This window comes from Lagenorhynchus albirostris, chromosome 2 (assembly GCF_949774975.1).
Source record: "Lagenorhynchus albirostris chromosome 2, mLagAlb1.1, whole genome shotgun sequence".
Taxonomy (NCBI): domain Eukaryota; kingdom Metazoa; phylum Chordata; class Mammalia; order Artiodactyla; family Delphinidae; genus Lagenorhynchus; species Lagenorhynchus albirostris.
The window spans coordinates 78,014,961-78,026,616 of NC_083096.1; the positions used below are offsets into that span (position 1 = coordinate 78,014,961).

Sequence of the window (11,656 nt, forward strand, 5' to 3'; positions counted from 1 at the left end):
AGCGGTCCAGTGGTTTGAACTCTGCGCTTTCATTGCTGGGCCCTGGTTCAATCCCTGGTTGGGGAACTAAGATCCTGCAAGCCACACGGCATTGGCCAAATAATAAAATAAAATAAAATAAATAAAAAAATTTTTTAAAATGTAGCCCGGATTCCCAACACTCTGTATCCCTTACTCTTTATTTTTCTTTATAGTACTTATCATATCATATCATATCATATTACGTATTTCTTTGTTTATTATATGTTTCCCATATAGAATGCATAGGCTTCAAAAAGACTTTGTCTACCTTGTTTACTTCCATAATCCTAACGCCCAGAATAGTGTCTGGCACAGCCTAAGAAGTTCAAGGCTGCAATTTATTACAAAGGAAATTGGCATATATTTTAGAAGGAATATCTAATAAGTTAGTAGTCTATAATATGCAGGGAGAAGGTAGGGGGACAAACCGTATTGCTTTGTCACTGACTAAGGGGTTTCCCAGGCCATAGGACTTTATTTTTAAAACCAGGACAATCCTAGGGAAAGTGGAACTGTTGGTCACCCTAGAAAAACACTACATACTTTTAAAGGGGATGGACTCTACTTGAGTCAAATCAGATGGACTTATACTCGGATAAGAACAAAAATACCTACCTCTACTTGTTGAGCATTTACTACAGACACTGTGCAAGCACTTTAAATACATTTTCTCATTTAATTTTTAAGGTAATCTATGAGATAGCATTTTATCCCCATAATACAGAATAGGAAACTCCTGATACTGAGAGAGTTAAGAAACTTGCCCAGAATTGAACAGTTTGAGTGAAAGGGCTATAGAGTTGATAAAAATAAACAATTTGGTAAGGACTGGAATGAGCATTTGGAACTGACCTTGAACAGTTCTGAAGACAAGAATTTGTCCTCAAATATTTTTTTAGCTTGAGATTTTTAATCAGCTGTATTTTTAAAAGGAGGGTTAGCAGTACTCCGCCAAAAAAGAAGTCTGGGATCTACAAAGTTTAGGACAGTTGATCTTGTCCAGATACTGAGTGGGATCTAGGACTCCTAGCTCTCACTGACTGAGTTCATATTACTACTCCTAAGAGCCTCAATTCAACTTTCATTACCAGAACTTAAGTCTAAACTCAGCTTATCTAAAATTTTTTACCTTGTTTTTAGGCAGTGAAATAACTATATAGTAAGATATAGCAATATACTAATTATATAAGATCCTGGATGTTCTAGTTTGAATTTCATTCCCCATACTACCTCTCTCACAGGAAGAGAGTATAAAAGTTAGAGTAGGCTTTGGAATAAAACAACCCTAGATTTGAACGCTTGATTCACAATTAACCATCTGTGTGACTTTGGGCAAGCCACTTTACCTCTGCCAGTTTTTCTCTTTAGTAAAAAGAAGATAATACCTACCTCACAGGATGATGATTAAATGAGATAATATATGTTAAGCTGCTTAGCACAGAGTAAGTGCTCAATAAGTGGTGGCTATTGATATTAATAATAATAGCTTAGCCAGAATTTATTATTGCTTTTGCTTATCAAACTGGATACTAAAAAAGCACTGCACATCCATTGATGAGAGGTGACAGCGGAGTTTGGATTTGATTCTCAAGGTGTTGGTGAGGCATTAAAGGATTTTGAGCAGGGGAGTGGCAATAAATGAAAGGAATCAAAAAAAGGAGCCCAGGGAATTCCCTGGAGGTCCAGTGGTTAGAACTTGGCACTTTCACTGCTGAGGGCCCTGGTTCAATTGCTGGTCAATCCCATAAGACGCTTGGTGCGGCCAAAAAAAGAAAAAGAAGGAGCCCATAAGAGAGTTTAAGAAAGAGTGACCATAGAGAGAAGAGAAAATCAGGACACAGTAGTATCTTAAAGCCAAGAGAGAAGTGAGGTGAGAGTAGACAACTGTGTTAAATGGTACAAGACAGAGACAAATAAGACCAGAAGAGTCCAGTGAATGGCTGATACATAGAACATTTAAGGCCTATTGAAGCACAGTTATTTTAAATTATGCCACTTGTCTTCTTCCAATAGTCCAGCATTTCTTAGTTTCTCCACTGCATGCAAAAACACAACCTTCCTTTGAGTCCTGAGCAAAAGTTTGCAAAGGCTTCCCTCTGCCTATGGACTTAAACAAGTTCCTCAGTCTGCTGTTCTAAGCTCCGCACAATACGGCCCCAAACCAACTTTCTATCTTCTTTTCACACTACTCCCCTAAAGATGTTGTTTTCCCTTCAACTAAATTTCCTGTTGCTCTCCAAATACCAACACAGTATTTCATGCTTTTATTTGTATACTAGTTATAGTACAATTCATACAGAATATGAATTCTGCCTCATATTATAATTATTTGTACACCTACAATTATAAAATCTCAGAATCATAAAAAACTTCACAAGTCATTTCTCTTACAAGAATTTTGTCAATTTTTTCACTAGTATGTGAAAAAGGGAGAAAAAAGAATATTTTGGTAAATCTTTCATAAATCTAAATTTATTTGTCTCAAAGGACTATACTTAGATTAGAGGTTATGTCCTCTTAAGTTTTGTTTTGGTGTTAACATGTCCTTTCTTTTACAATTTGATGGTGATAATAAAGGGTTTTGGTTTTTTTAATGTCTGTACTTGCTAACTTAAAAACTGGTAACTTTATGTCAATCTGCAAAATTTTTTGAAATTCTCAAAGTCCATGAAATGAAAAAGTGAGGAACCACTGATCTCCTCTAACCCTTATCTGACCCATGAATTCCCCCTGCAACATCTCTGACAAATTATGTACATCTCTAATTGAACACTTCCAGTGCCACGGAGCTCATCTTTTCCCAAGGTAGCATATTCCATTTTTTACAGCTTTAACTATGAGCAAGTCTTACCTTATCTCAGCTCCACTTCCAGGTCAAAAAGGTGTTTGAGGGCTTCCCTGGTGGTGCAGTGGTTGAGAATCCGCCTGCAGATGCAGGGGACATGGGTTCGTGCCCTCGTCCGGGAAGATCCCACATGCTGCAGAGCGGCTGGGCCCGGCCGCTGAGCTTGCGCGTCCGGAGCCTGTGCTCCACAACGGGAGAGGCCACAACAGGGAGAGGCCCGCGTACCGCAAAAAAAAAAAAAAAAAAGGTGTTTGAGAGCTCTCTTTTTGAGAATCCCCTGCCCTGCGCCTTTTCCATAGTGGTCTCTCAAAAATCTTTCTTAATTGACACTCTCTAAAGAAATTGAAGTTTGACAGGGAATCATCACCTATGATCCTATTATGCAAAAACACTTAAAGATGGGGTCTTGGAAAGGATAATAAAACTCTTTCCCTGCAGAAGTAGGAGGATTTAAAGGTTTAGGATGGAGCTTATATTGTTTTCCTTAGGTATTAAATCTATTCATTAATATAGCATTAAAACCTACCAAACCATCCTTTGAAAACTGCCTAAAAGCCCTGGGGAAATTATTATATTATTTTGTTCTAACTTTGTTTTACAGCTTTTCATATATAATCTCTTTAGGAGAAAAGCAATCTAAGAGATAAAAAGTTGATAATGTGATTTGATTATATTCATTTGTAATTTTGTGTTACTTCTTTTTCTAAAGCTGGGGCCTCAACTTTGGTGACCAAGGATATATACGGATGGCAAGAAATAGTGGAAATCACTGTGGGATTGCTAGTTATCCCTCTTACCCGGAAATCTAGAGGACCTCTTTGTTTTATAACAATTCGAGAAAGAAGAAACACTTTCTCACAATTTAATTTTACCTGCTATAACCAGTAGAAATGTGTGTCATGATCAATGTATATTTACTGTACTAACAGAAAATATAGTTTGATTCATCTACTTTTTTAACTTTGCAGATCTTGGGGAAAAGTTTGCTAAGTAAATTAATAATGTACTGTAGATATAACTGTATGAAAATTGGTCAACCTGAGATAATCTGTCATGTTTTTCATTGTCTTATTCTATTTGTCCTTTTAAGTCCCCTGATATCCTACTGAACCTCGATGGCATATAGATGCTTAATAAATAACTGCCTTTTCAACTTTGTATCATTACCATGAGGCAGGAGACAGATGGGCCCCCAGGGCAAATAGTTTGAGTTCTTTCCTTGTGGACTGATACTCCGACATGGAAATAACAGGACAATTGAGAGAGGAGTCTGGGCCCTGCCCAGATAGAAGATAAGAGACCACATATTTCTCATTCCTGAAGTCAGAAGACCCCCCCCCACTACACATGCGCAGAAAGGCTCCTTGGAGGTCAAAAGGAGAGTGATGCCAAGTGGCCAAATCTACCCATAGGCCTCTTCGGTAGAATCCATCTTGGCTAACAGATGTGCATGCACACATGGGAAAATCCTGAGCTATACCAAATTCAGACTTTGAATCAGGCAAATCAAAATGATTGGCCTAAGGAAACCTGGAAAAAATGCCCCATATAAGTGATTTAAACTGCCACCAGGGCACGACTCTTTCTGAGCCCGCTCGTGTGTCTATCCACACGTACTGCACTTTTTTCTGCAAATAAATACTTGTTTCACTACTTTCCATCTTTGTGGGAATTCCTTTTCTGCAACGGCGCAGGGCCCGGACCTTTCACTGACCACTGATCTAGTGCCTAGGATTTGGTGCTCTCACCGCCGCGACCCGACCTCAATCACAGGCCTGGAACCAAAACCCTGCATCAAGCTGCTGCAGGCCGAGGCCACCCAAGATCAACCACATACCATTCTTTTCTTATTCGTAGGTAACTATTATAATCTATCATGAGAATATAAATTGTAGTATGCTGGTGATATGCTATGACAACTTTTTTTCTTTTAATAGATCTTTAACGGAGTATAAAAGGTTCACAATACTGTGTTAGTTTCTGTTGTACACCAAAATGAATCAGCCATATGCATACATATGTCCCCATATTCCCACTCTCTTGAACCTCCCTCCCACCCTCCCTATCCCACTCCTCTAGGACATTGCAAAGCACTGAGCTGATCTCCCTGTGCTATGCTGCTTCTTCCCACTAGCTATTTTACATTTGGTAGTGCATATATGTCAATGCTACTCTCACTTCGCCCCAGCTTCCCCCTCCCACCCCGTGTCCTCAATTCCATTATCAATGTCTACATCTTTATTCCTGCCCTGCAACTAGGTTCATCAGTACCTTTTTTTTTTATATTCCATATATATGCATTAGCATATGGTATTTGTTTTTCTCTTTCTGACTTACTTCACTCTGTATGACAGACTCTAGGTCCATCCACCTCACTACAAATAACTCAATTTCATTTCTTTTTATGGCTGAGTAATATTCCATTGTATATATGCGCCACATCTTCTTTATCCATTCATCTGTTGATGGACATTTAGGTTAGTTCCATGTCCTGGCTATTGTAAATAGTGCTGCAATGAACATCGGGGTGCATGTCTCTTTTTGAATTATGGTTTTCTCTGGGTATATGCCCAGTAGTGGGATTGCTGGGTCATATGGTAGTTCTATTTTTAGTTTTTAAAGGAAGCTTCATACTGTTTTCCATAGCGGTTGTATCAATTTACATTCTCACAAACAGTGCAGGAGGATTCCCTTTTCACCACACCCTTTCCAGCATTTATTGTTTCTAGATTTTTTTATAATGGCCATCTGACTGGCGTGAGGTGATACCTCATTGCAGGTTTGAATTGCATTTCTCTAATAATTAGTGATGCTGAGCATCTTTTCATGTGCCTCTTGGCCATCTGTATGTCTTCCTTGGTGAAATGTCTATTTAGGACTTCCACCCATTTTTTAATTGGATTGTTTGTTTTTTTGATATTGAGCTCCATGAGCTGTTTGTATATTTTGGAGATTAATCCTTTGTCTGTTGTTTCATTTGCAAATATTTTCTCCCATTCTGAGGGTTGTCTTTTGTCTTGTTTATGGTTTCCTTTGCTGTGCAAAAGCTTTTAAGTTTCATGAGGTCCCATTCGTTTATTTTTTGTTTTTATTTCCATTACTCTAGGAGGTGGGTCAAAAAAGATCTTGCTGTGATTTATGTCAGAGTGTTTTTTCTATGTTTTCCTCTAAGTTTTATAGTGTCCAGTCTTACATTTAGGCCTTTAATCCATTTTGAGTTTATTTTTGTGTATGGTGTTAGGAAGTGTTCTAATATCATTCTTTTACATGTAGCTGTCCCGTTTTCCCAGCACCACTTATTGAAGAGGCTATCTTTTCTCCATTGTATGTTCGTGCCTCCTTTGTCGTAAATTAGGTGACCACATGTGCATGGGTTTATCTCTGGACATTCTATCCTGTACCATTGATCTATATTTCTGTTTCTGTACCAGTACCATACTGTCTTGATTACTGTAGCTTTGTGGTCTAGTTTGAAGTTGGGGAGCCTGATTCCTCCAATTCTGTTTTTCTTTCTCAAGATTGCTTTGGCTATTCGGGGTCTTTTGTGTTCCCATACGAATTGTAAAATTTTTTGTTCTAATTCTATGAAGAATACTAAAGAATTCTGTGAAGCATGCCATGGTTTGATAGGGATTGCATTGGGTAGTATAGTCATTTTCACAATACTGACTCTTCCAATCCAAGAACATGGTATATTTCTCCATCCGTTTAGGTCATCTTTGATTTCTTTCATCAGTGTTTTATAGTTTTCTGAGAACAAGTCTTTCACTTCCTTAGGTGGGTTTATTCCTAGGTATTTTATTCTTTTTGTTGCGATGGTAAATGGGATTGTTTCCTTAATTTCTCTTTCAGATTTTTCATCATTAGTGTATAGGAATACAAGAGATTTCTGTGCATTAATTTCGTATCATGAAACCTTACCAAATTCATTGATTAGCTCTAGTAGTTTTCTGGTGGCATCTTTAGGATTTTCTACGTATAGTATCATGTCATCTGCAACCAGTGACAGTTTTATTTCTTTTCCAATTTGTATTCCTTTTATTTCTTTTTCTTCTCTGATTGCCGTGGCTAGGACTTCCAAAACTCTGCTGAATAAGAGTGGCGAGAGTGGACATCCTTGTCTTGTTCCTGATCTTAGTGGAAATGCTTTCAGTTTTTCACCATTGAGTATGATGCTTGCTGTGGGTTTGTCATATATGGCCTTTATTATGTTGAGGTAGGTTCCCTCTATGCCCATTTTCTGGAGAGTTTTTATCATAAATCCGTGTTGAATTTTGTCACAAGCTTTTTCTGCCTCCATTGAGATGATCATATGGTTTCTATTCCTTAATTTGTTAGTGTGGTGTATCATATTGATTGATTTGCATATATTGAAGAATCCTTGCATCCCTGGGATAAATCCCACTTGATCATGGTGTATGATCCTTTTAATGTGTTGTTGGATTCTGTTTGTTAGTATTTTGTTGAGGATTTTTGCATCTATATTCATGAGTGATATCGGTCTTCCCTCCACAGCCTCCTCCAGGCCGCATGGGTCCTGGGGGCATAAGAGGGAGGCTGAGGAGATCAGGAGAGGCAGGCAGAAGGGGCCCTTTGGGAGGAGCAGGAGAGGAGTAGATGGTGTTTGCCCCGCCCACTCGAGCCCAGGAAGGCTGCTGGGCTCCCAGGTGAGGTTCCTCCACCCTCTGAGACCAGGGGTGGGGGGTATACCTGGGCCCCTTCTGTTCCTGTTGAGCCTATGCCCTATCCCCCACAGCCCCCAGCACCTTTTCCAGCCTTGTGGATCCCAAGCATAGGCCCCACCCACCACCCAAACCTCACCCTTGCTTAGGCCCTGCCCTCCACAGCCAAGCCTTCCCCCCACCTTTTTTTTTTTCCCCTCCTCCTCTTTTTTACTATTGTGGTACTGTTTTACCTTCTGGGTTTTGATTCATCTATATTTTTATTTTTATATTGTTTCTAACATATCTGTTAGTTTCCTAGTCTAATTTTATTTTTTACTTTGGTACTGTTCTCTTTTTTTTTTTTTGCCGCCCCACATGGCTTGCAGGATCTTGGTTCATGAGCTGGGGGTGGGGCCGAAGCTCCTGTGGTGAGAGCTCTGTGTCCGAAACACTGGACTAACAGAGAACTTCAGATCCCAGGGACTATTCATCAGAGTGAGGTCTCATGGAGGTCCTCACCTCAGCACCAAGACCCAGCTCTACCCAACAGCTTACAAACTCCAATGTTGGAAGCCTCAGGCCAAACAACCAGGAAGAAAGGAACACAATCCCACTCATAAAAGAAAAAAAAAAGAAAGAAAGAAAAATGAGAGAGCAAAAAAAAATATATGTTACAGATGAAGGAGCAAGGTAAAAACCTACAAGACCAAATAAATGAAGAGGAAATAGGCAATCTACCTGAAAAAGAATTCAGAGTAATGACAGTAAAGATGACCCAGAATCTCGGAAATAAAATGGAGGCACAGATTGAGAAAATACAAGAAATGTTTAACAAACATCTAGAAGAACTAAAGAACAAACAAACTGAGATGAACAACACAATAACTGAAACAAAAAATACACTAGAAGGAATCAATAATAGAATAACTGAGGCAGAAGAATGAATAAGTGAGCTGAAAGACAAAATGGAGGAAATAACTGCTGAGGAGCAAAATAAAGAAAAAATAATGAAAAGAATTGAAGACAATCTCAGAGACCTCTGGGACAATACTAAACGCACCAACATTCGAATTATAGAGGTCCCAGAAGAAGAAGAGAAAAAGAAAGGGTCTGAAAAATATTTCAAGAGATTATAGGCGAAAACTTCCCTAACCTGGGAAAGGAAGTAGTTACCCAAGTCCAGGAAGCACAGAGAATCCCATACAGGATAAACCCTAGGAAAAACACACCAAGACACACATTAATCAAACTAATAAAAATTAAATTCAAAAAAAAATATTAAAAGCAGCAAGGATAGGGGCTTCCCTGGTGGCGCAGTGAGAGTCCACCTGCCAATGCAGGGGACATGGGTTCGTGTCCCAGTCCGGGAAGATCCCACATGCCGCGGAGCGGCTAGGCCCATGAGCCATGACCGCTGAGCCTGCGTGTCCGGAGCCTGTGCTCCGCAACGGGAGAGGCCACAACAGTGAGAGGCCCGTGTACCCCTCTCCCCGCAAAAAAAAAAAGAAAAGAAATCACAGCTGACACTGCAGAAATATGAAGGATTATAAGAGACTACTACAAACAACTATATGCCAATAAAATGGACAACCATGAAGAAACGGACAAATTCTCGGAAAGGTACAGTTTTCCAAGACTGAACCAGGAAAAATTAGAAAATATAAACAGGGCTTCCCTGGTGGTGCAGTAGTTAAGAGTCCGCCTGCTAATGCAGGGGACACAGGTTTGAGCCCTGGTCCGGGAAGATCCCACATGCCGCGGAGCGCCTAGGCCTGTGCACCACAACTACTGAGCCTGCGTGACACAACTACTGAGGCCCATGTGCCTGGAGTCTGTGCTCCGCAAAGGGGGAGGCCACTGCAATGGGGGGCCCACCCACCGCAGGGAGGAATGGCCCCCGCTCGCCACAACTGGGGAGGGTCTGCGCGCAACAACAAAGAGCCAATGCAGCCAAATAAATAAATAAAAGAAATTTTTTAAAAATAGAAAAGCATTAAAAATGTATATATATATCTTAAAAATATATATATATATATAAACAGACCTATCACAAGTAACGAAATTGAAACTGTGATTAAAAATCTTCCAACAAACAAAATTCCAGGACCAGATGGCTTCACAGGCGAATTCTACCAAATATTTAGAGAAGAGCTAACACTGATCCTTCTCAAACTCTTCCCAAAAATTGCAGAGGGAGAAACACTCCCAAAGTCATTCTACAAAGCCACCATCACCCTGATACCAAAACCAGAAAAAGACGTCACAAAAAAAGAAAATTATAGACCAGTATAACTGATGAACACAGATGCAAAAAATCCTGAACAAAATACTAGCAAACAGAATCCAAGAACACATTAAAAGGATCATATACCATGATCAAGTGAGATTTATCCCAGGGATGCAAGGATTCTTCAATATACACAAATCAATCAATGCAATACATCACATGCTATGGCAACTTTTTTTAAAAAATACATTTATTTATTTATTTTTGACTGCATTGGGTCTTCGTTGCTGCACGCGGGCTTTCTCTAGTTTTGGCAAGCGGGGGCTACTCTTCATTGCGGTGCGTGGGCTTCCCATTGCGGTGGCTTCTCTTTGTTGCAGAGCATGGGCTGTAGGCACATAGGCTCAGTAGTTGTGGCACACGGGCTTAGTTGCTCCGTGGCACGTGGGATCTTCCCATCCCAGGGCTTGAACCCATGTCCCCTGCATTGGCAGGTGGATTCTTAACCACTGCGCACTATGGCAAGTTTAATGGAAGAAACTATTAGGTTCTTCATGTCCTGAGATTGTATCTTTTCACATAAAAGGATTCAGTAAATGTTTTTAAATAAATAATGTCAAAGTAGACACATGCTAAAGCGACAATCTATTTTCAAGCGTTTTGTAATAATTATTTTAATGATCAACAGTAATTATACTAATTCAAATTATTTTTACCTAGTCATTAGCAATGGGCCAGTATCTTTTGGGGACAAATTATTAGTCATCCTGAAAAAATAACCAAACTGCATTTCTTTAAAAATATTCCATTACTCACATTTTTATGAGTAATTAGATTGCTGCTCTAGATTAGTAGACAGGTTCTGAAGAGGTAGCAGGAATTTTAAATTTTATAAGTTCATGTCTATGACATGAAAAATGTATGGGATGATGTCATTAATATATATTAAACTGAACTTAAACTAATTTTACTATCTTTGGTTCCCTTTCCACAAAGTACATTTTAAAGAACAAGAATTGCTCACTATAAAAACATGGTAATAATATATGAATATTATCAAAAGTGTAGAGAAATATTGTAGTTAAAAAGTATTTAGTTGGACTTCCCTGGTGGCACAGTGGTTTAGAATCTGCCTGCCAACGCAGAGCACACAGGTTCGATCCCTGGTCTGGGAAGATCCCACATGCCGCAGAGCAACCAAGCCTGTGTGCCACAACTACTGAGGCCATGTGCCGCAACTACTGAAGCTCGTGCACCTACAGCCCATGCCCCGCAACAAGAGAAGCCACTGCAATGAGAAGCCCACACACCACAACGAAGAGTAGCCCCCACTAGCCACAACTAGAGAAAGCCCGTGCACTGCAGCGAAGACCCAATGCAGACAAAATAAATAAATAAAATTAAAATAAAAAGTGTTTAGTTGATTATTCTTTAATTTTTATTTTGCCCACAATTTTTCAAGCACTGTAAATGGAACAAAAACATAGGTTCTTAACCTTTGTCAGTCTCATTAAGCCTATGGACACCTTCTCAGAATAATGTTTTTAAATCCATAAAATAAAATACATAGAATTATAAAGGATGCTGATTATATTGAAATACAGTTATTAAAAATTTTAAATATAACTTTGTGCTATAGTAATAAACATGTTTCTTTTTTTTTTCAAGAATGCTTTCACCTTGATTTTTCTTGATATACTCAAGATATAGACATTTCATACAAACAGGGTTAAGTGACGTGTGTGTGTTTTACATAAACCGGAGGCACAACCATGGCTAAAATAACACTTGGCTCAGCAACTTACATCACTGAGAAGGATCCTAGGAAGTTCACCATAAACATGCTTCTTTAAAAATGCATTAAATAACAAGAGTTAATAACTATCTTAAATTTAAAAG

The 11,656-nt window shown here is 39.1% G+C and overlaps 1 protein-coding gene across 1 annotated transcript in view; it reads left to right on the forward strand.

Annotated features, from left to right (window-relative positions):
* CTSS (cathepsin S) overlaps window positions 1-4,019 on the forward strand; it is a 40,452-nt gene extending 36,433 nt beyond the window's left edge. Inside the window, exon 10 of the mRNA XM_060139021.1 lies at window positions 3,576-4,019. Within this exon, the coding sequence (XP_059995004.1) occupies window positions 3,576-3,675 (100 nt within the window). The 3' untranslated portion in view covers window positions 3,676-4,019. The remainder of the gene's footprint in view (window positions 1-3,575) is intronic.
* The last annotated feature ends 7,637 nt before the right edge of the window (window positions 4,020-11,656 follow it).